The sequence below is a fragment of the Tupaia chinensis genome, unplaced genomic scaffold (genome assembly GCF_000334495.1).
Source record: "Tupaia chinensis unplaced genomic scaffold, TupChi_1.0 Scaffold000146_1, whole genome shotgun sequence".
Lineage (NCBI taxonomy): Eukaryota > Metazoa > Chordata > Mammalia > Scandentia > Tupaiidae > Tupaia > Tupaia belangeri.
The window spans coordinates 8,471,502-8,496,486 of NW_006159616.1; the positions used below are offsets into that span (position 1 = coordinate 8,471,502).

The 24,985-nt window shown below is 49.3% G+C and overlaps 1 protein-coding gene across 3 annotated transcripts in view; it reads right to left on the reverse strand.

The window, feature by feature from the left end:
- The window catches only part of FHAD1 (forkhead associated phosphopeptide binding domain 1), a 171,516-nt gene that overhangs the window by 65,396 nt on the left and 81,135 nt on the right, over positions 1-24,985 (reverse strand). For 2 of the 3 annotated variants that reach the window (XM_006145267.1, XM_027770619.1), the window contains 7 exons: positions 20,979-21,109; positions 17,322-17,411; positions 15,641-15,745; positions 8,881-8,988; positions 6,434-6,517; positions 5,288-5,440; positions 3,501-3,696 (listed from right to left, as the gene is read on the reverse strand). In XM_006145267.1, coding sequence (XP_006145329.1) covers positions 3,501-3,696; positions 5,288-5,440; positions 6,434-6,517; positions 8,881-8,988; positions 15,641-15,745; positions 17,322-17,411; positions 20,979-21,109 — 867 coding nt within the window. The remainder of the gene's footprint in view (positions 1-3,500; positions 3,697-5,287; positions 5,441-6,433; positions 6,518-8,880; positions 8,989-15,640; positions 15,746-17,321; positions 17,412-20,978; positions 21,110-24,985) is intronic. The other variant, XM_006145268.2, reaches the window with a different exon arrangement.

Here is a 24,985-nt window from a genome sequence, read left to right on the forward strand (position 1 = left end):
CCTTGCTCTGTCTGTCTGGCAAGCGCCCGTGCCCTATAGCAAAAACCTCTCCAAAAAAAAAAAAAAAAACCCCAAAAACCCAGCACTCTTAACCACCATGCCACCTTGCAATCATGAAGAACTAGAATGCTGATCCATGCTTTATCTGATTCCATGTAAACCCAGGACTCTGCCATGATTACAAGAACCCTAACACTGTGACTGGTAAGCCCCTGTGTCCTTGGGAGACCCAGGCCTGCCCCTTGCCCTGACCCGTGGCACTGCCATCATCCCCATCTCTCTACACTATATGGTGAGGGCGAGGCGCGTACTTCAACACTCGTTTTGTTCTTGGGAACCAGCAGTTAGCATAATGGCTATGTTGCTGGACTCCTATGCAGTCGACTGCGGTTCACGTCCCGGACCCGGTGGCTTAAAACTCACACCGGGTGCGTGTGCGTGTGTGCCCAAGATCCCGAGAGGAGAATGGAGAAGGGATTGCAGAGTGACCATCCCCCCTGGGGGTGATTTCTCGCTTTCTGTCTCTATGTCTCTGTCTGTCTGGCGACCGCACGCACCCTATAGCAAAAATCTCTCCAAAAAAAAAAAAAAAAAAGAAAGGAGAAAACCTCATTTTGTTCTTTTTTTTTTTTCCCCCTTAAATAACTTTACACCACCTTCTGGATTACTGCGGAGACAGCCTGGCTGGGGATGTGGAAAGCACCAGGGTTGAAAATCACTCCCTGTTCTCATTCACAGCTGCAAGAATGTCAAATTCATGTAGTGTCTCTGGAGGGGGATTTGGCAAGAAGCAGCGACGATCTTCAGATGTGGGAGCTCCTCAAGGCCTGGCTCTGCTCGCCTCACTCCTGCTTCATTCCTAGGCCATACCATTCGCCCCTGGGCTCTAGTCACCCACCCACTGTCCCTGCACCCTCCACCTGCTGTGTGGCTCACGTCCTCCCGGGCTGGGGCTACATCACCATCTTCTCTCTGCGACTAGACTTGCACGCAGCAGCTGCTTCCCGGGCATCTCATCGTGGCTGTCTTGCAGACGCCTCACGCTCATCCTCCCCCTCCAACCTGGGCCTCATCCAGCCCTCCTCACCCTGGGTTTTGGTGAAGGAGCCACATCGGTCCTCTTTGTTTTAAGGTTTTTGCCATGAGCACATGTGCTTGCCAGAGAGGGACGAAGAGGTGGGGGAAGTGAGAAATCTCACCCCCGCCCTGGCAGGGAGGGCCAGGCCGTAATCCCCTCTCCTCCATTCTTCCCTTGGAATTTTGGCTATACCTATGTGCCCACTGTGTTTTTCAAGCTGCCGGGTCTGGGACTTGAACCGAGGTGATGGGCATGTGAGATCCAGTGCCTTAACCTCACATCACCTGCTGGACCCTCATCTGTCCAAATGTATCAGAAACCTAGAGGTCATGTGTCACTTTCTCTCTGTCATTTCTCTTCCAACCACACCCAAGTCCACCCTGAGGCCTGTTGATTTACCTCTTAAAAGCCCCTGACTCTTCCCCATTCTCCATCGCTGCCCCAGCCCCAGCACGATCCACCGCCCTATCTGCAACAGCCTCCCCACTGCGCTCTGGTGTGCCCTGTGGGCCACCTCCGGGTACACTTACCACTGAGACCAAGGCGACTGAACCACAGGGCAAACCCTTGCCACCAGCCCCTTACTGAAAATCTTCTCTTGGCCTCTTGTTGCCCTTAGGGTAAAGCAGAGCCTCCTACAGAGTCCTGTGAGCCCGCATGCTCAGCCATTCACCTCCCTGGCCAGCCTGCCCCGCCCCCGCCCTGCCCCCATTTCGTTTGGCTCCTGTGCTCGCCATGCTCCTCTGGCCATCCCTGCTGCCTCTGCCTAGAATGGCTCTCCTCCTCTCTCTGGGCAAGAGCTCCTTTGCATCCTGCAGAAGCCCTCTCTTCCCTGACCAGGTCAGACCCTGTGGTTCTTCACAGCAATGATCCTCCTTCCAGTTTTACATTTGTTTGAGTGGTTTTTCCATTAATGGCTGCCTCATTCCCCCACCCTCGCCCCAGAGTATAAGCTCTATGAGGGCAGGGATGTGGCTGCTTCTTCCCCTAATATTTAATTATACATAATTTCAGGGCCAGCTGGTAGTGTGGCGGGTAAGGCAGTTGGATCCCACATGACTGACAGTACAGTTCAAGTCCCAAACCTGGGGGCTTGGAAAACATGCTGGGCGTGTGTGTGTGTGTGTGCCCCAAATCCCAAGAGAATGAACGTGAAGGGACTACAGTGTGGCCATCCCTCCCAGAGGGTGCTTTCTCTCTCTCTTCTCTTTTCAGCAAACACACACCCTCAACATATGTAATAAAAATATTCCATTGTAGAGTTGGATGAATTTCACAGTGAACACCCATATGCCCACGGCCTGGATTCTACCTGTTTCGGACCCACTGTGTCCCTGCCCTGCTCAGTGCCTGGTGGCTAGGAAGCAGGAAGTGAATCTCTGTTGAACCAAAGTGGTCTACACCCTTCTACCTCCAGGATCATACATACGATGAAGAGGTACATATGCAGCAAAGTTCATCTCATCAGGCCAGCAGGTGGCGTGGTGGTTAAGGCGCTGGACTCCCACATGGCCGACTGCAGTTTGAGTCTCGTACTGCTAACGGTGATGATGGACAGCTGTGTTTACTGACATGGAAAGGGCTTCCTGATGATGTGCCCCCAGGAACAGAGCTAGAGCAAACGGGGTATAATGTGACACTATTTTTTGTAGAATCAAAAAATCAGTAAATGTGAGGTGATGCCTACTCCGTGCTGAGTACTACTATAAACACATAGATTGGGACCAGCAGAGGGTATAATGGTTACATCGCAGGACTCCCACATAGTTGACTGTGGTTATCTTGGCTGTCTTGCAGACGGTTCAAGTCCTGGACTTGGACTTAAAACTCATGCCAGGCACGTGTGTGTTTGTGCTCAGGATCCCGAGAGGAGAACGGAGGAGAAGGGATTTCTACATGGCCATCTCACCCCGGGAGTGATTTCTCACTTTCTGTCTCTCTCTGTCTCTCTGGCAAGTGCACACACCCTCTAACAAAAATCTAAATAAATAGATAGATAGATAGATAGATCAATGCATTTCAGTTCCTTAGAACAACCCTCAGAGATGAGTTCTCCTTAATATTCCCATGTTACAGGTGAGGAAAACAGATGTAGAGAGGGTAACTCTATTTCTGTGCAAAAATGCCTTGGAAGTTACAGAATATAACAGCAATAACTGTTGAGAGGCAGACGCCAGTATAATTTTGGTTCAGTTTTCCTTTGGCCTCAATCACACCTCATTTTCTTTAGTGATCACATTCTACTTGAGCATTTTTTTTCTCAAGGAATACCACTTCTCCAGTGGAGAAGCAAACTCAGTCTAGAGAAGAAACTAGTGGGCCACACAATACCCACGATCTTTCTCCTAGATGTTCCCCTCATGGTAAGATTCAATGCAACGTTTCAGAGTCATGCAACTATGTGAGAAAAAGTCCCAGTAACCTTTGTTGGAGCCGGAAAACTGGATCCCAAGGTCCTGCAGGAGATGCTCCGTGTCCTCCAGCCAGGACAGCAAGAGGCTCAGGATGTCCAGCACCACCTTCTGCAGCCCTGACACCGGGGGGCTCACCCGAAGGTTCTGAAGAAGGCCAAGCTCCTTCTTCAGGTCTCTGCTGCAGCAAGACGCTTTCATGCAAGCCTGAAAAGAGACGAGAGCTTGAGGAGCCCTGACCCCATGGCCGGAGATGGGGCCTGACAAGACCTGCGAGGTGCAACGTTCTAGACTTTGCCACAAAGCAGGTAGCGCCTTGTGTTGGCTACCGAGTCCCAATTTTGTTTTGTTTTGTTTTAATTTGCCCAAGAGTGCTTGTGTGTGTGCAGCAGAGAGGCGAGGAGAAGTGAGAAAGCATCTCCCACGAGTGATGGTCACAGTGTAATGCCTTAGCCCCGTTTCTCTCTCCTCTTGGGATTTTGGGGATGGATGTATGTGCGCATGGTACATCCTTCAAGCTGCCAGGTCTGGGACTCGATTGGCCATGTGGGATCCAGCCACTTAAATTACCATGCCACCAGCCAGCCAGCCCAGATTTGGTCTCTCTCTCTCCTTTAGGGAGATTGTGTTTTTTGTACTCTGATTTGAACTTTTTTTTTTAATAACTATTTTATTTTACTTTATTTATTTATTTAAATTTGACCAGAGAGGGACAGAGTGAGAGAGAGGGAAAGTGAGAAAGCAAGCCACCATGTCTGGGACTCGAACTGCGGTTGGCCATGTGGGAGCCCAGGGCCTTTCAACGACCACGCCACCTGCCGGCCCCCCTGTGATTTGAACTTCTGATGGTCAAAGTGAACCCACTTTTAAGTGTATGTGATCCTAAAGCCAAACTGACATGGATGGTTTGGCCGAGATGAGAACCAAACTTGGCTACTTCTATTCATTGAAATTCCTGCCGAGATCAACACAAAGCTGGTCAGAGGCGTGGCTTCCTGATTTGAAAAAAGGGCTGACGAGCCGACATTTGCACAAACTCCCGAAATAGTAGCTGCTGATTTCCAGAGAAAGCAGACGTTGCTGCCGGGTCTGATAAGCCGTGATCTGGAGTGGGGGCTGCGGAGGGGCACCTGGACCCTATGTCCTGGCTCCCCCAGAGTCAAAGGGAACAGGGGTGGCAGCAGCTTTTTATTGCTGGGGGGTGGGGGGAGAAAATTTAAAAAAAAAAAAAGCAAGAAACCCAGAAACATTGGGCCAGCTGGTGGCGTGGTAGTAAAGGCAGCAGGGTCCCCTGGGGCTGACTGTGAGGTTTGAGTTCCAAACACCGTGGCTTGAGAGACAAGCTGGGCACATGTACGTGTGTGCCCAAGATCCTGAGAGGAGGAGAGAAGGGGCTGGCGTGGCCATCTTCCCCAGGGGGGTGATTTCTCACTTTCTCTCTCTCTTTCTCTGTTTCTGGTGAGTGCCCTATAATGAAATTAAAAGCAAAAAAAACGAAACCCAGAAACATTTCTTTGGTTTCTCTGGAAACAACATGGGGGCAATCTTCGTTGTTCCTGGGGCCAGAGTTCGCTCAACTCAATACGTAGACGCTCGAGCGTCTGTCTTTGGCCACGCCAGGTTCACTTGAGGTGTTTTTTGAAGCTTGTTTGTTTGTTTGTTTGTTTGTTTTTTATTCTCCAAAGGAAGGAAAGAGTATTTCTGCCCAAGCTGCTCCGTGAAGGCTGGATCATTTCCCAGAGAAGCATGTGCAATATAGAGAGCAGGGACATGTGTGACAAGCATCAGGAAAGGCCACCTGGCAGCTGTCTAAAGACGTCCTCAGCTTCTCTATGTTCTCCGTCGTCTCCTCCTGTTTGGTCGCGCTGAGCTGTGTCTCCTTCTGCAGTGTCTTCTTTTTCTGCTGAAAGTTGAAGTTGTCCTCGGTGACCTGGGTAATCTTTTCTATCACCTGGTGAGAACAAGAAAAAGAAAAAGAGAGCGAGATGGGGACTCACAGGTGGCTCCAGGAGAAAAGAACCAGAGCATGTCAACCACAATTTCCAGTTCTGCAGGTCGGGGGAGGCCCTGACGGGCGGGGGGTGACTTGGAAGAACATCAATTCTGTTACCAGGACACCTTTCCTAGGAGGGTCAGAGGTTCTTCTTTTTGAGAGATTTTTGCTATAGGGCGCATGCACTTGCCGGAAAGACAGAGAGACAAAGTGAGAAATCCCCTCCCAGGGAGGATGGCCACTCCACAATCTCTTCTCCTCCATTCTCCTCTTGGGATCTTGGGCACACACGCACACATGCCTGGCAAGAGTTTCAAGCTGCCAGGTCTGGACCTTGAACCTCAGTTGGCCATGGGAGTCCAGCAACGTAACCGTACGCCACCTGCTGGCCCGCAGAGATTATCTCTAAGAGCCAAAGGCCTGTGTTGTTGCCATGAGTTTGATCTAGACACTTCTGCATTGCAGCTGTGATTCGCAACACTGAGCTCATAACACAACTGCAGGTTCTCCCTGGTCGGCTGAAACAGCCCATGCCTGCTCTCTTACCTGCAGCTGACACAGCCGGCTGGAGAGAGATCAGAACACAACCATCCCAGCGGGGTGGGCACTCCCACTGCCAGTGCCCTTTCTGGAAGGAGCACGCCAGAGCACCCGACTGCCGTGATGCAGGCTCCTTCTCACGGTGCTCTTGGACACACCGTATGTCTGGCGACCAGAACTAAGTCTCAATGGCTTAATCTGAATTTCACAGAAACATTGCAAGGCAGTGTAACCGGCTCTTCCTTCAAAAGCCAGGAAATCCCATAAAATCAAAACAAATCTTTATGGTGTAGCAACAGTGTGAAAAATATGTGCCACCAACAAAAACAGAAGCATATGCTCCCAGGGTCTGGAAGATCCAGATCCCCAAGGAGAAAGTGAAGGAGTCACGTGGCAGAGAGACAGGCTAACCTGCTGGTCGGTGACGGGTCTGTCCGGGAAGGGCTTCGCTCGTCCATAGGTGGCCTTGATGACTTGACTCCGGAAATGCTCCAGCTGCAGTTAAGGGGGGAGGAGGACGACAGTGTCAGTTGGGGCAGCGGGAGCCACAAGCCTGGGGGTGACGTTTCCATCACAGGGTGCAGGAAGAATCACTTAGGTCTGCACAGCCTAAGGGTTACTGCATGTTACCAAAGTCTTCCCCGCACTCTGGGAGTGGCAGGACCCACAGAACAAAGAAAGCAGCAGGCTTTAATGAGTTCTTGGGTCCGCCTGCCTGAGCCAAGCGACGCACGCACGGCACGCCGTCAGAGCGCACGCGTCTCAGGCGCTCCAAAGGGCCACTTGCTGCCAATTATCCAGTGGGGAGTCTGGGGCTGGGAGCGCTCTTCGTAATTGCTAAGCTGGCACCAGACTGTGAAATAAATATTGAGGCCGTCAGTCCAAGTAAATTGTGTAATCAGCGAGGGTGCCTGGGGAGAGAGGAACACGCTCTCTCTGCCATTGGGTATCCCCGAAGACTGTGTCCTTCGTGCTCACCTCTGCGTCCCTAGAGCCCAGCACAGTGCCTGGCATAGACGAGGCACTCAACATCCCTACGGAAACATCTGTTAACGTCAGAGCCCTCAGTTCTAGCAGGTCGTATCCAGCCCGTCTGGGTGTGGGCGTTCTCACATGAACGTGGACGAAACGGCATGGCTACATTCACCAGGCGCGCAGAATCACAAGTCCAAGGAGTGCTGGATTCCATATGGAGTTAGGGCAAAGCCCAACTCTCCCTGTGAATCCACTGACCCGGCAGCTCTCTGCCCCGGTTTTGGGTACCTAGCAAAACATGCTTGTGAGCTAAAGCAGAGCCTCGAAGGGACCCAAAGAGTCACGGGGTCTCAAAGTTAAGGGGTCTGGAGGCACAGGAGTCTATCGCGGAAATTGTGGGACACCAGGAGGTGCAGTGGCAAGCGAGCGCCACGCTGTCTTCCTGTCCATGGCCACGAGAATAGACCCAGCTTGCCCAGGGAGCTGGCTGCATCGAGAGGCCTCGGTGATGCCATCAGAGGCTCCCCACAGGTACCAGGGTGGGAGAGGAGCCTGGACCGTGGGCTTGGTCCTGCAGTCCCTTGCCTGGGGAGTGGCAGATGTTAGATAGAGAACAGGGTTTTGGAGATAAGGGGGTGGGAAGGCTGCAGGTGGCAAGGTCAACCTGGAAGAACCCCAGGGTCTCTGAAAATCCTCCTGAATGACCTCTGCCCAGAGCTACAACAAAGACCTTGATCTGGGCCAAGGGCACAGGTCACGCCCTGAAATCAGTGTGTCGGGGGGATGCCGGATGAAGGGAAGGTGAGGGGTAGCCCAGGTGCGTAAGGAGAGGCTCAGGTTGGCAGGCCCTCTGTCTTGATCAGGGCTGGCACCCTGCAGAAGTCGTGCTGGGTGGTGGCGGTGACACTGGTTGAAGGGGCTTTCAATTCTGTCCAGTCGTTTATTACGCAACTGCGTGTGCCTCTGAATTTCGGTCTGGAAAGACCTGGTCCTGCTGCCTGGTTGGGTTTGGATGGTAGCGAATGGAAGGGCGTTGGAGCTGGCTGGGTGGTGTGGAAGGCTCCTTTGTGGGTCGTGGTTCTTAACCTTTCTTGATGGTCCACAGACCCTTCTGAGAATCCACAAGCAACATGGTGGACCCTTCCTTCCATAGTAAAAAGCACAAACACGCACAGAGAACGCTCTGTGGGTCCCCTGGAGCCATGGTGGCCAGGAGAGGGCCCCTGGTGTGGGAGACCAAGGGGGCTGCCTTGGTTCTGACCCTGGAGGGTCATGGCCTCCCATCTTGGTCTCCCCGTTTACTCTCCTCGAGCCTTTGGCAAGTCTCACTGCTCATCCTGGTCCTCACGGCTGTGCCGTACTGCCAGGCAGGGCCAGTGGGCCATCCCGGGCTGGTGTCAGGGAAATGGCACCTCTGGGCCAGCTAGGTCACAGCTGCCCACCTCCCTTCCCGAGGAACTTCTCTGTCTAGCATGGACTTTGGACTCTCAGGGCTTTCGGTTTATTTAGAGGAGTGGCATTTCCTTAGGGACACTGACTGTGACACCTGCTGGTGGCCTGGAGGTAGAAAGACTGGGCAAATGTCGGGACTGGAAGCATTAGGGAGACAGTACTAGAAACACCATTGGTGTCAAGGGGCTTGGCGCAGGATTGGCTGTGTGGTCAGGGTCACAGGTCCTGGTGGACTATTAGAGTGGGAAGCTTCCCAGCATGACCCCTGGGATGAGAAGCCATGAAGGCCTCTGCCCTGAGATTAATGAGAGACTTGGACCCTGTGGGCCCTCCTGCCTCGTGTCCTCCCCGTTCTCTTACCGGCGCTGGCCGTGTGGCTGCAGGGCATCACGGGGGAAAGTGGGCCCTGAGGGGCTCCGGAACACGCCTACCTGACCTACTGCCCTCTCCAAATTGATTTTAATGAGGCTCTCTCTGTTCCCCATTTCTTGCAGCTGAAGCAATTTCCTTCTGGAATCCTCTTGAAGCTTCTCTTCAACCTGAAATGATGATGAAAGCATGTGCTTGCTGCTAATGGGATTATAATGCACTCTGGGGAAACTCCTTAGGAGGTCTAATGGCTGTGTGTGTGGGGAGGTCCCTGAGGGGCAGGGACAGCTGCAGCCCAGGTGTCAGGGGTCATAGGCATGCACACGGTGGAGTCAGGATCACAAAGCGTCTCCCGCTGGGGGAAAGGGTCCAGCCGTGCACCCTGGGCTTAACCATGCTGGTCTGGTGCGAGGCTCCAGTCCCGGCTGGGTTCCTGACAAGCTGCAAGGCCCCGGGAAAGTCTGTGCACTGGCTGGGACTCAGTGTGCACCTCTGTCGAGTGGGGATAACGATGCCACTGTGTTCAGGGCTGTGCAGGTGTGCGAGGTGCTGGTGAGGCCTGTGCGCGGCGGGGATCTCCGCCATGCAGCAGCACCCTAACACCATCAGTAACTGGCCTGTGATGGGGACTTGGGAAAGGTTACTGTTGGGTTTATTACTGTGAACGCAGCAGTATTTCTTGGTACCACTTTTAACACACTCACCAATGGAAACTGCACTGGGAGGCTGGCTAAGCAGTGGCTGTTGAAGAATTGCAGCCTGCTAAAGAAGGCCTTCCGAGCGGGACGCTTGCCTGCTTATCCTCGCTTGGCTAACAGCCATGTCAGGTGAGCTTGGGCATGCTGGATGCTGCCCCCTGCTGGCCACGATAGGCCCTTGCAGCTGGCCCATTTAATTTTTAAACAGTAAACAATTTTTGAGCATGGGCTGAGCCAGGGTTCTGGCACTACCAAAAAATGAGGCAAACTTTCCTGAATGAAGGGATTTTTGTGCTTAAATTGCTTCACAAGCTGTTTACTAGGGGGGCTATAGAGGAGTCACATAGATTTTGTAATAATATTACTAAAGCCCTTTTGTGCTTTTACTGAGCGGTGAGAGCCAGAGGCGAGACTCTAATAAGGCTGCCCTGGAGGAGCCTCAGTCCCTCCTCTGTGCAATCCTTCCGACTCCGAGCAGCTCGGCCTTCGACGTCCACAGGTGTTTCCAAGCCGTTGAAGCAGGGGTCACTCTGGACTTTGCTCTGAGCTCCCCAGCCCCAAACCTCCGAGTCCTCTTCAGCTGCCACTCCGCTCCATCTCTCATGCCCAGCGTCACCAAGCCTGTTACTCCTGTTCCTCATGTCACCACCATAAAGCAGAACCTTGTCACTGCATCCAGTATCAGAGACTTGGGGCGCTCCTGCTCTGCACAGCATCAGGCCAGGCATGGAGAACCTCTGGCCTGCGAGGACGGGCCTCCATGCTGCTAACTGACTTCCTCCCACACGGCCTCCACGGTGCTCAGAGCTACGAGGCTACAGCGCGGCCCTGGGAGGGAACTTTCCAAAATGACAGAAGTGCCCCTAATCTGTGCTACGTGGTAGCCACTAACGTCTGGTGAGCGGGCACTGGGAATGTGGCTGGTGTGAATGGGCAACTGAATTTTAAATTTTGTTTATTTTCAATGGAAATCGTTACGTGTGACGAGGTCCAGCAGGTGGCGCAGTGGTTACAGTGCTGGACTCCCACGTGGCCAATCCTGATTCAAGTCCCAGACCTGGCAGCTTGAAAATCAGGCTGGTCGTGTGTGCGAGCATGCCCAAAATCCCAGAGGAAAATGGCGGAGAAGGGACTGCAGCATGGTCATCCCCCTTGGGGGGGGTGATTGCTCACTTTCCCTCGCACTGTTTCTGACTCTCTGGTGAGCACATGTACCAGCAAAACCTTAAAAAAAGGCATGACACGTGACCGGTGGTTGTATCACTACAACTGGAGTCAAAGGTGACTTCCGGTCCCGGCTTTGCAACTCCTGTGCTGTGTGGCTTTGGGCTAATTACTTCGCTCTGCACCTTGATTTTCTCCTCTGTAAAATGGGCGTGGTAATTTCTGGATCATAGAGGTATTGTGAAGATGAAAAGATACTAAGTGTTTAATGCCTGGAACATGAAAAATTGTAGCTATCATTTTCACATTATCAATTATAAATTGAATCCTATCAATCCCCTGATCAAAAGCCTCCCATAGCTTCCCACTGCTTGTAGTACATAGTCGCAAACTAAGGAAAAAACATTAAGCCAAAGATTCGGGAAGCCTAAACAAGATAAAAATGAATGCATACCCAGATAGATCATAATGAAACTGCTATATATCAAAGGAAAGAATTACATATAACTGTTACATTAGACTAATGGTTTCCTTCTAAATAGAGACAATAGGACCCGAAAGACAATAGAATGATATATTTAATGCTATCTTTAAAGGCTGAAAGAAAGTAACTACTAATATAGACACTTCACATACACACACACACAGACACCCTTGAATTTGTCATCAACAAAGTCACATTGAAGGAAAACAGTAAATTTCTTTCTTTCTTTCTTTTTTATTTTTGGAGAAGTTTTTGCTATAGGGCACGTGCGCTCGCCAGAAAGACAGAGAGAGACACAGAGACAGAAAGTGAGAAATCCCCCCCCAGGGGGAATGCCCACGCCATAATCCCTTCCCCTCCATTCTCCTCTCGGGATCTTGGGCACACATGCACATGTGCCTGGTGTGAGTTTTAAGTAACTGGGTCTGGGACTTTAACCTCGGTTGACTACATGGGAGTCCAGCGACATAGCCATTATGCTAACTGCTGGTCCCAAAATAAATTCTTTAGAGAGAACAAAACTGATCCCAAACAGATGATCAGAGATATAGAAAAGATGCAACCATGAGGTATGATTACAGATATCAACGGTATGAAAATATTGATAATGTGAGAGATGTTTAGAAAACGCCTGCAATGCCACATAGGTCTGGATGGGGTAAGTGAAGTTAAAGCGTCAACGTCCAAGGTTATTATGTCATTAGAAAGGAGGACGCCATTGTCAATGCAAACGGGAATTCAGTGAACTGAAAATGCATGCTTTAACCTTTAGAATTACCACTAAGGGAATTGTGAAGGAGTGAGAAACAGTAAGTGCTGGATTTGGGGAAGTCATAAATTCATGTTACTATGTTATTATTACTAAAAGAAGAGTACAAGAGTGAAACATTTCCAAGTCAATACAAGAACAAAAAGAATGGTAAAAAAAAAAAATCAACTCAGAAGAAGACAAGAAGGAAGAGGAAAAGGAACAGCACAGGCAGTGCAACTTGCACTGTGTAGGAAGGTCAGACCCCAATACATGTAAGTGGGCTAATAAACAAAGATCATCAAACTGGGTTTTATAAACACTAAAGGCTGTTAACAACAGGTATATCTAAACTTGAAGAAAGCAATATAAAAGTACAAAAATATACGCTATGAACATTGTAATCAAAGGAAAGCTAGTGTGACCAATGAGGCTACATTCGAGACAAAATAGACTTAAAAAAACACTACTGGAGATGAAGAGGGACAACTGGTGAGGGTCAAAGGTTTGATTCGACAGGGAGTATTACACTTATAAATTTTATGCACCTACTAATGTAGCCCAAAATGTATAAAGCAAAAATTGACAATACTAACTAAAAAAGAGAGAGAGACAAATCTACGATCATAATGGGATTAAAAAAAAAAACAACACATCTCTCAATGACAGAACACACAGATAAAAAAAGTCAATTCAGAGCATTTAAGTTTTGAATATCACTGGCAAACTTGATTTAAGGGACACAAACAGAATACAGTGCTAAACGACTATAGAATGCATAGTCTTTTCAAGTGCACATGTGAGCCCCAAATTGACCAGACCACATACAGGTTATAAAGCCAGTGTCAATTAATTTCAAAAGATCGAAATTGCACAGAGGATGACCTCTGGCACAATTAATTAAGGTAGAGATCAGCAACAAAAAGGTAAGCAGAAAATTCTCCTATTTAGGGATTAGGAAATTATTTCAAGATAACCCATGAGTCAAAGAAGAAATCATAATGGGATTTGGAAAGTATTTTGATCTGAATAATAACGAAAACACTACATGCTAAAACTTACGGAATGTAGCTATTGCCTTGATTGGAAGAAGAGTTATATACCAGAAAGCAGTTTGATGATATGTTCATGACTACAATTATTTAAGTGAAAAATATACCAGAGTAAATTTGTTTTCACTGAGAGGGTATTTTCCAGAGCGAAATTAATTAATAAATTAACAGATTTACAAATGTTTCCATCTTATTTCTATTCTCCTGAAATTACCTTTACCTAGATACATTCTTTTCTGGGTAAAATGTGTAATTATGATCTGATTCAGCTATAGTTTTTATGATCCCTATCGAATTTTCACCCATCATAGCTCTGTCACTGTATATTTCGTTTGGTGACTCATTTCTACCAAGTCCATTTCCCCCCCCAATATTTTGTAGATTTGAACTTTTCAAGAATATTTGATGCTTTAAAGTTTTAGTCAATAAATTTTACTCTGTGTGGTTATAATCGTTAGTTTTGTGGGAATTATTTCTTCCAAGTCAACTTTTATATCTGGACAACTTATGCTCGCTTCAATAATATCAACAAGATGTGATTCATCAAACAGCAGCTTGTTTAGTATACATTTTAGCTTGTGAGGTTTTAATGGTTTTAGCTTCTGGTAGATATATTAAGTAAAAATTGGAGAAAATATGGGATCATTTGCCTTTATTTTCCAGATCATTCCGATCAAGCCCCTAGAATCTCTCTGCCACTTAGATTTGCTCTTATAACGTTCTTGGTTTTCTTAGTGACCAACAGTCTCTTATCAGATAAAAGAGATGATTCAAGTCGAAAGAATACAAATTGTGTCCACCCTGCTCAGGACCCTAAAAATATTTGGTTTAAAAATTTAGAATATGATTCAAAAGTGTATTTTATACAACTCAGTTGGCCTCCCTTCTCTTGCCGAAAGAGGCCTCTTACCATCAGTTTGAGACACCAGAACTGCCTGTGTTGAGGGAAATATCCCCTATCTGTGCTGTCTGGTACAGCACACACTTGCCACACATGGCTACTGGGCACTTGGGGTGTGGCTAGTGCAACTGGGAAACTAAATTTTCTTTTATTAACTTTTAACTGTAGATGTGCCTTCACTTACCAAGGGGGTAATGTCTTGATAAACCCTTTGTAAATTGAAAATACTGTTAAGTCAAAAATGCATTTAGGGCCAGCCTATGGCCTGGTGGTTGAGGCAGCCATACGGCTAACTGTGCCCTTTGAGTCCTGGACACGGCAGTTTGAAAAACACTCCAGGCATGGGGCCAGCATATAGTGTGGTGGTTAGGGTGCTAGAATCCTGCATGGCCAACCATAGTTCAAGTCCCAAATCTGGTGGCTTGCTTTCTCACTTTCTCTCTCTCTCACATGTGCCCTACAGCAAACTTAAAAAAAAATAGTAATAATAAATAAAAATAAATCATTTTTTTTAAAAAAGAAAAAGATGCCATGTGTGTGTACAATTGTGTTCAAAATCCCAAAATAAGGGAGAGATGGAGGAGAAGGGATTGTGGCATGGCCATGCCTTGTGGGGGTGCATTCTCCCCTTCCCTATTCCTCTCTCCCTGCGAGAACATGGTCCCACTAGCAAGAAAAAAATGTGCTTAAAGGGTAAAATGGTCAAGAACCTTGACTGCCAGAGTCCTAATCACGTGTGATGGCCTCTCACCAAAAGCAGGAGACCCCGATGGGCATTTCGTAGACATGCCGGACATGAAGATGCAAACACAATATCCAAAAGACGCCGAGGCTGGCACTACAGCCCACTGTCACCTGTGGGTGTGTCATCTCCGTGACTACGTGGCTAATGGGGAGCTGTGGCCTACTGCCGCTGCCCACACATTGCCGGTCTGGGAAAAGACCGAAATTCAAAATTCTAAGTATGGTTTCTTTATTTTTTTTTTTTTGAGAGCTTTTTTGCTATAGGGCGCATGTGCTCACCAGAAAGACAGAGAGAGACAGAGAGACAGAAAGTGATAAATCACCCCCCAGGGGGGATGTCCACGCCACAGTCCCTTCTCCTCCATTCTCCTCTTGGGATCTTGGGCACCCATGCACACACACCCGGCATGAGTTTAAGCCACCGGGTTTGGGACTCGAACCGCGGTAGATTACATGAGAGTTCAGTGACATAGCCATTACACCAACTGCTGGTCCCCTAAGTATGGTTCCTATTAAATGTCGTATTGCATGGCAAGTGTGAGTCCAGGCCATCCGTAATGGAAACTGTCAATACCCACGTGTGGCTGGCGGCTACTGTGATGGGTAACACGAGTCTAGGGTAGGCAACTATTAGGTCATCGGGAAAGTCATGATGTATTTTTCTATGTTTGTCTATGTCATGACTTTTCTGACAACCCAATAAAATATTTTTATTTACAAGGGGGTGGAACATTACAATAATTAAGCAACATCAAGCCTATTGGGAACTGCAGGTGGAGTAGAGATTACTACAAAAAATCAGGAGGCAGTTCTGGGATGCAGTTTAGCCTAGTGGCTACTTATGGGAGCTTTGGTGTCTGGCCAACCCGAGTTCAAGTCCTGGCGCCACTATTCTGAGTAACTTTTACCTCTGGGAGCCTCAGTTTTCTCAACTGCAAAGAGGAGTGATACCAGCATCGACCACATGGGTCGCTGTGAGGATACACGGAGAGGGCATGGCCCTGGGCAGTCGCTGTCCTGGTTGTACGTACCTTGCCTTTCTCTCGCAGGGTCTTAGAGAACACGGTCTGCACAGTGCAACTCTTCTTCAGCTCGTCCCTGAGCTTCTTCATTTCTTTCTCCATGTCTTGGATTTGCTGAAAAAGTTTCAACAACAGAGGAGTCAGCTTCCCTGAGTCGCGTTCTGGGCTGGCACGGGCTTATTAAGGGGGCACAAGGGACTCATTGAGGTGGAAACCTATTCTGGAACAATTTTCTTCTGCGAGAAAGCCCTCCATCTGTGAGCAAAGTTGTTTTATTTTTTTTGTTTTATTTCTTCAATTGGTATATTTAAAATGCTGACAAAGGAAAATCTTTAGTTTCTTTTGGAAATCAGCATACATCTCGGATTAAACACTAAAGGTAGCCATCAGTTTATGAGAATTCTTTTTTGGGGAGTATATTTTTAAAATCAATCCAAAGAAGGACCACCTGGGGGGAAGATGCCAGGGCTTGGTTGGGAAGAACAGAACAATGAACGCTGCCTATTTTTCTGTCCGAGGCAGAGAGTGGAAATGCCTGGCGTGGACAGAAACATGTCTCCCCATATCTAAGGCACGTGCGTCCCAGCATGTGACGGCGGACAAGAGGGTTCAGGCGGCACAGGGAAGATGCATTTTTATTTATAATTTTTCTAATTTGCCAGAGGGCAGGTGTGCTTGCCAGAGAGAGGGAAAGTGAGAAAGCACCCCCCCCAGGGGGGGAGGTCACTCTCTAACCCCTTCTCCTCCATTTCTCTCTCCCTTTGGGATTTTGGGCATGCACTCACATGCACCCCATGTGTTTTCCAAGCCACAGATCCGGAACTTGAACTGCGCAGTTGGTCATGTGGGATGCAGCTGCCTTCACCACCATGCCACCGGCTGGCCTGACATTTTAATTCTAACGGTCATCTGGTCATTGAATGCATGTATGTATTGCTTTAGGGCACATGTACTTGCCACAGAGAGACAAACAGAGAAAGAGGAAAATGAGAAATCACCCCCCAGTGGGACAGCCATGCCACAATCTCTTCCCCTCCATTCTCCTCTCGGGATTTTGGGCATGCGTGTACACATGTCTGGCATGTTTTTCAGGCAGCCAGGTCCAAGACTCTACCAGTGCAGATGGTCAGGTGGGGTCCAACCCCTTAACCTCCACACCTGCTGCTGGCCCCCTCGTATTTATTTCTATGATTGCCTTCTTTCTAAGGTAGGTGATATCTTTCCTTTTTGTTTTGATTTTATATAGCGGTATAAAATTTATGTACTTAAATAAAAATACTTAAGGAAGCCATTTGTGTCACGATAGTGCCTGTGGCTATGGCACAACTAGTGACAGTGGGTCTTGGGTTTGGGGATCACAGGTCCAGGGCAGGGACCAGGATGGACTTCTAGCAGAATGTGGTAGCCAACTGGCCAGCTCCTCGTCCCCGACTCCATCTGACTTCCAGCCCAGCCCCACGGAAAGCTCCGTGAGGGAGCCGAGTAGAGCTGATGACCCAGAGGTTCCCAGGAGAGTAAGTTTTTACCCAACTCTTCCTTGGGGGTAGAGACAAATTTATTGATCAAAAATAAAACAAACAAACATAAGGTCCCAGAGCTTCCTGGGTTACTGGGCCAAGGGCCCCACCAAGAGCCCGAGGTCAAAGGCCGTTTCTCTGTGGGCATCTACAAATGGGGAAGTTCCACTCACAGTTTTGCAGAGCTTTAACTCCTTCTCCTGGGCTTCCCTGTGCTCCTTGTGGGCCTCTTCCCGTTTTAACTCTTCTTTTAGCACTGAGCACTGTGGAGAAACAGGCCAACGCCGGCACGTGGGTGGTCTGCAGGGTCCCCAGGCCTGTGCTTGCTCCTGAGAGCATTTCCTGCTGCTTCAGGCCAACACCCTCCCAGAGCCCCACAGGCAAGGCCATTTGAGTCTGACGACACACAGGATCCTGCTGCAGTGCCTGCTTCTCCCCCTCACCAATCCGAGGAATGAAGACTACAGAGTCTTTGTCAGGGGCCGGCAACTCCGACCAAGGCAAATCCAGCGTTGGAGAGCTGGGTTCAGGGACACACACTGATGCCCTCAGAGGGGTCACTACGGAGCTTGGGCGGCCCTTACTGCTTTATGCAAGGTACTTCTCATGGCTCCAAGTGCCCTGGTGGGGGGAGCGGAAATGGGACAGCTTTTCTAGGGACAACGCAGCAGCAGGCATATGAAGAGCAGAGTGAGGTAGCCCCGGTTGACCCAGAAACTCCACTTCAGGAAAATATCCTAAGGACAATGACTGGGTAGATCTGCAAATCTGAAGGTTCAAGGCTGTTCTTCATGGTATTGTTAGCAACAGTTGGGTGGTGGGGGGAAGAAGAAAATAACCGTGTCCAATAACAGGGCACTACTTTGTTACAGAGCACACCTTCAAGAGGACATTATGGGGGCTAGCAGGTGGTGTGGTGGTTAGGGTGCTGGACTCCCACATGGTTGACCAGGGTTCAAGTTCTGGACCTAGCAGCTTTCTTTCTCACTTTCTCTCCATCTGTCTCTGTATCAAGTTAAAAAAATTAAATTAAATAAATAATTCTCAAAAAAAAAGAGAACATTACTTAGCTTTTTCTTTTTTATTTTGGTAGGATTTTGCCATAGGGCACATGTGCTCCCTGGAGATGGACAGGGAGAGAGAAAGTGAGAAACCTCTCTCTCCCAGGGGGATGGTCATTCCACAGTCCTTTCTCCTCCATTCTCCTCTTGGGATTTTGGACACACACAGATACACTTGGGTGTGATTTTCAAGCCACCAGATCCAGGACTGGAACTACATTCAGCCATGTGAAAATCCAGCGCCTTAACCATCACACCGCCTGCTGGCTCATTCCATAGCTTTTATTTATGAATGTGGAAAACAGTATTTATAGTTTTAAAAATATATATATAGTGTAAATTCATTGTTATATACATATGCACATATATTTTTAGATCATGTATCGAGACTAGAAGAATATACACTAAAATATTGATGTTGACTTTTCAAGCTTGCATTTTTTTCTTCTCTAATTTTGCTTTTTCTTATGATCTATTTTTCTAAAATTAACACACATGTCACATGTAATTAAGAAAAACGCCAGGCATTTGTTATGGTCTGGGTAATGGTTTGTCCCCCGAGGATTCATGATTTTGAGCTTGGTCCCCAGTATGATGGTCTGAGAGGAGAGATCTAGTGGGTAGTGACTGGGTCGTGGAGGCAACACTCTCACGGACAGACGAACGGTGTCTCGAGAGACCCAGTGAGTTCTAGCTCTCGTGAGAAGTGACGAGTTCTCTCAAGAGCAGGTTGTTATGAGAAAGAGCTGCTGACAGCTGTTTCTGCCTGTGCCCACCGTCCTCTGCTTCTGCTGGTCATGTTCTGGCCACCAGTACTGTGGGTCAGTACTCCTCTATTCCCTTAAGTTCACTCAGTCTCCGGTTCTTCTGTTAGCTCCAGTAATGCACTAAGACAGCATTCCAGAGGTTCACGACAGCAATACCTTTGGTGATGAGAAGTCCATGGCAAGCGCAGCCCGAGAACACAGGCCTTGTGCCAAGGTCAATGAGAAGCAGACAAAAACAACCCAGATGCACTTTCCGAGGGGAAAAAAGCCAGATAGATGCTGTTTTTCTATATTTCTTTTTTTTCAAGGTTGCATTTTTTTCTTCTCTAATTTTGCCTTTTCGTATTATCTATTTTTCTAAAATTTAGCATCACCTCTACAACCCATTCCTACTCCCAACACACACACACACATGCACATGCACACACATACATGTGTGCACACACACGCACACAGAACAGCAGTCATTCATTTCATCCAGGAGTTCAATCTGCTTGGGAGGAACTAGTGCAGAAGGCTTGGTGAGGGGGTTGACCAGGCACAGAGGCAGATGAGCACCATTAAAATCAGCCTCTCACTTCTCCAGAAGGATTTTGTTATCCCGAGTTCACCGATAAGAAAATGGAGCCAAATACGTTGGTGTGTTGAGCCCCTGTTCTGTCTGACCTCCAGGCTCAGGCTCTGTCTCTCGGCAGCTCCAAACAGGGGGTCGTAATAAGCACAGATGTTACTGTGCTGTCTGTTCTCGGACCCTCAAGATCCTGGACTCACTTGGCACCCTTGCAGACCTGGCTAACGGGTCAGGCAGCTGTTGCAACCTGTGTTTGCCACTCGAGAGGAGAGTGATTCGGTTTTGCCTTGACTCACGGAGCCATCATCACACAGATGGTGAGAAATCTTATCGGAATTCTAAAGTCAGAGCATTGAGGGAAAATTTGTAAATAGTCAAAATTATACTTAGAAAGTTATTAACTTGTCTACCAGCTTCATTTTATGTAGAGGAATTCTTTAAAAAATTTTCTTCTGGGCCCAGCAGTTAGCGTAATGGCTATGTTGCTGGACTCCCATGTGGTTGACCGCGGTTTGAGTCCTGGACCGGGCGGCTTAGACTCACACTGGGTGCATGTGCGTGCGTGCCCAAGATCCTGAGAGGAGAATGGAGGAGAAGGGATTGCGACATGGTCATCTCCCCAGGGAGTGATTTCTTGCTTTCTGTCTCTCTGTCTCTCTCTGTCTTTCTGGCGAGCGCACACGCCCTATAGCAAAAAACTTCTCAAAAATTTTTTTCCTTAGAATTGTTTATTTACTTAACTTTATTTGTTATTATAATAATTATTATCTTTTAAAGTGACAAGAGAAAGACAGAGAGCGAGAAAGGGAAAGGGAGGAAGCAGGCTGTCAGGTCCAGGACTCAAACCGTGGTCAGCCATATGGGAGTCCAGTACCTTAACCACCACACCAGCTGCTGGCCCCTGCAGAGGAATTCTTATGCACGGTGAAGTCTAGGGGAAGAAACGGAAGTCTGCATGTCTGTACCTGGACCTTCGACATTGTGCTTGAAGGTTGAACCAGGGGTGACCAGGACAGACAGGAGCCCAAGGGGGTCTTCCTTGGCACCCGGTGGCATCCAATTCTGCTTTACTATTAAGCCTGGCTATAGAAATGCATGCTCACAGATCTGCTTGTTGCAGAGATTAAAGAGACGAATTCGTAATAGGTGTTAGAAAACGTCTGCTGGGTTGAACCTGCGTCTTGCTTACCCTGAGCCACACGCACGCTCACTTGGCCACCTGTTTCTGTCTTACCGGGTGGGTGCAGCTCGCTTTGGCCAACCCAGGCACTATCCTCCTTATGCCTTGGGCACTGGTCCCATCTCCTCATCGTGAAAGAGGAGGGTGTGGAATGTAAAGCCAAGCCCAAGGTAGAGGAGGCGAGTGTGTCCCACGACCCCGCTGAGTGCTTTTCACCGAGAGCTACAAGACGCTGAGGCCACCGCACTCACTCTGGAGCCGAGGGCTTCGAGCTGGTGATCCTTTTCTTTGTTCTGGTTTTTGAGTTGAGTCACCTCCTCCTTCAGTTGCTGGACTTGCTCATCCCTTGCTAACACGTCCTTTTGCAAAGATGACACCATCCCTGTAAAAACAAAACAAAAAGGAAGTTAAAAAGGTAGTAAGGATGGCCATCACTGCAGGCCCTGTCAGCTGCCTGTGGATGGGCCTGGTGCAGAGGAAGGACATTGTCTCCGAGGATCCTGGCAGCCGGAACAGGGCCGAGGATCCTGGAAGCCAGAACAGGGCTGAGCACCATTTGTGTAAGGTCTAAGTGAGAATGAGGGGAAGACAGTCAGGGTTGCTGGGGGCAGGAGAAACCCATGGGGGGCCCTCTGGACATAGGCCCTGCAGAATTAAAAGGAGGGGCAACACTGCAGTCTTGGGGAACAGAGGCCCAGATGAAAGAGGGGCCAAGAGAGGCCATGGCTTCTGCCACTGGCTATCTTGGTGGTCTCCAACAAGTCATTTAACCTCCCACTGTATCCACATAATCACAGCAAGGGTTAAATGACATAGTATGTATAAGGGCTAGAGTAGAGGGCTGGCTCCATGGTAAAGTGTAATGCATCCCACATGGTCACTATGGTTCGAACCTTGGCCTGTTCAGCCTGAAACATGCCAGGTGTGTGCACAAGTGCCCAAGATCCAGTGAGCTGGAGGGCTAAAGTAGAGGGCTGCGGAGACTAGACCCTGTGGAGGGGGCTCCTCTCCCTCCCTCCCTCCCTCTCTTTCTCTTGTGCACATGCACGTACCCTGTAGTGAATGAAGACTGGGGGAAAGAGGAGGAATACAGTAGAGTGACTTGCACATAATATTACGTGGTGCCTGTGATGCACGTGGCTTCCAAAATGGCCCCAGTAACCACAGCCTCCTTGTATTCATGCCACCCCCACCCTGAATAGGGCTGATGTGTGCAACCAAGATGATACCATGGAAATGGGAGAATGTGACTTCCCGGACTGGGACACGAAAGACATCGTGGCTTGGAACCAGCAGGTGGCATAATGGTTAAGGCGCTGGGCACCTCTGTGGTCTACTGTGTTTCAAGTCCCAGGCCTGGGGGCTTAAAGCTCATGCTGGGTGCATGTGCGTGTATGCCCAAAATCCTGAGAAGAGAACAGAGGAGGAGTTATAGTGGTGTGGCCATTCCCCTGGGGTGATTTCTTGTTTTCTGTTTCTCTGACTCTCTGGCAAGCATACATCCTCTATAGCAAAAAAAAAAAAAAAAAAAAGACATTGTGATTGTCTCTGTGATCACTTGGTCTAGGGCGAGCCAACCGCTATGCTGTGAGGATACTCAAGCAGCCCCAGAGGAAGGTCTATACCGTGTGCAGGAAGGCCTCCAGTCAACAGCCACGAGTGCAGTGAGTCCCTAGAGGACAGGAAGCCACCCTCACTGACATTTGGGCTGTAACATGAGAAACCCTGAGCGAGACTAAGTCACTCCCAAGTTCCTTAACCACAGAAACTGGGTAGGAGGATACGTATTTGTTGCTATTTTATCTGTTAAATTTTGGGACTAAATTGATGAACACATTCTTCTATTACACTGAGGAAAGGCAGGAAGACAGGTGCAGGCTGTATAAATGCACTGGATTATCTCACACGGTTCTTTTTTGGGAAGAATATTCGTCCCAGTTTTATTTTCGGCAGGTACCGACCCAGAAGGTACCTGACACAAAGAACAACATGATCCAGAGTTACATTTTAAAGGCAAGCTGCAACCTGGGTCTTGCCTCCACGCTTGGGTGGGGACCAGAGTGGCCTTTAGTCTAGAGATCACTCAGCCGCTGACCGAGGCCACACCTTTCTGAGCTCTGCCAGCTGCCCCACCAATGACAAGGTTTCTCCATTCTGGATGGTGATACCGGGAACTGTCTCCAGCCTGTGCGACTGGGAGACGGTTTCTGCTCCTCGAGGTGGTTCTTTCCCTGCCCATAGCACGTGCTGATCAGTCCTGACTAAGCTCGGGCCTTCTGCAGGTCTCTGGGCCCACCCTCTCCATGCAGCCTGCTCCTCCCTGGCTCACGGCGGTGGGATCCCTCACTGTGTTGCTCTCCCACTCCATCCCCTCACCTCAGGGAGATCACTCGGCCCTGCAGGGGTTCCCTCCCTGCCGTGGTCTGGAAACTCCCCAGCCAGTGACAGGGACAAGTGTACAACACGGCTTGTTTGTTCCCCTCCTCCAGGTCACTGCTTCTTAGGGTCCGATACCTGACAGACATTTTTTCAGATTTTTTTTTTTCTGTTTAGACTTGAAAGTTTAGGCAGGAGAGTTAATCCAGTCCCTGTTACCCGTTCTGCCCTCCTACGTAGACGACAGTTTGGCTGTGTTGTGAAGGCCTTTGCCAGGGGGTGGCTGAGAGTACGCAACGACCAGAGGCCCTACTGATCCAGCATGGCCCCGACAGAGTGGGAGTGAGACTCTGAGTCTTGGGGGCCTGTTTGTCACCGCAGCATAACCCAGCCTAGTGCTTCTCAAACTCGAGTGTGCATACGGGACGCCTGGGGTGTTCGTCAAAGTGAAGATTCGGATTCAGAGGGCTTGAAGGGGGCCTGTGGGTCTGCACTTCTCACCAGCTCTCGGGTATCATAGGACTGATGCTGCTGGGCCAGAGCCACACCTGAGTGGCGACGCTCTAGCCCTCCCCAAACCATCTCCACATTCAGGTCGGTCCGGCTTCCTCGTTGGGGAAGGTGGTGTCTGAGACAGGCTTGAAGTATGGCAGACATGTGACAGGCAGACCAAGGAGAGGAGGACGGGGCCCAGTGAACTCCACCTTGCATTCTCTGGCTGCCATAAAAGGCGCAAATACCGGTTCGTGGACAACGCGGAGCATAGAAAACTGTGTGTGGATTTCAGATTTTTTGTGTGTGTACAAAAATAAACTCATATTTTAATTCCACTTTCCTACAAAACTTTTGATGTCCCTTTGCATCCAAAGACATTCCATGTTGGGGGAGAGCAGAGGCAGAAGGCTGCCCGGGGACTGCAGAGTGAGCAGGGGGCGGCGGCAGGAGGGCTGGCCTGGGCAGTGTGTGGATGCGCAGAGACCGGGATTCGGCTTGCTCGGCGCTAGGCTCATGTTTCCTGCTGTGTCCTGGGTATTTGAGAGCAGGATGCTCATCCAAGCAGTCCCTCCCCACCACCTGCTGCTCTCCCTCTTTTTCTGTGTAGGGCCCCATTCTCTTGGGATCTCTAGACATGTCATTTTCTGTTTTAAAATAGAATAGAATAGAACAGAACCTAATGGAACCCAGCCTCCTCCCTGTGGCCTGGCCCCGCCTCCCCCTCAGCCCCACCCACCCCCTGTGTCCTGCCCACCTAGCTCCAGCAGCACCCTGCAGCCTCAGGCCCTTTGCACTTGTGTGCTCGCTGCCTGGCACGGGGTCCCCTCACACACCCGTCCTTCCCACCTGCTAAGCTGTCCTCCCTCTCCTCTGCTCCTGGAAGCAGTTGTTTCCTTTGCAGCACTGAGAGTGCTCTGAAACGCGCTTGCGCGGTACCTGTTCTCCTGTGACTGCGGGCGGACTGTTGGCTCAGGGCTCTCTCCCCAGTCTAGAGCACTGCTTGAACCTAGTAGGCACTCAATAAATGTGCCAGGTGAGTAAACGAATCCAGGCGAGGAAACATCAGTGCCTGGCAAGTGCGGACCACGAGCTGGCTGTCCCCCACCCCCAAGTTCTTTAATACTGAACTTCCTTTGTTGGTCAATTAACAGAAATGTTCTCATGCAGTCCCAAGCGAGCTGGGGCAAGATGGGTGGGATGCTGAGTGCCTTAAAGTGGCGATCCCATTATGTCCACATTCCAGCTTGCGTTCCACTGACTGGCTCATGGGACCGCATCCTTGTCCCTGGCCAGTCAGGGCTCAGTAGGCTTTCAGCTAAGAGATGGCATTGCTCAGCCGTTATTGAGGGCTAACTCTGAGCCAGGCCCGCTGCTAGGGAGTGGATGG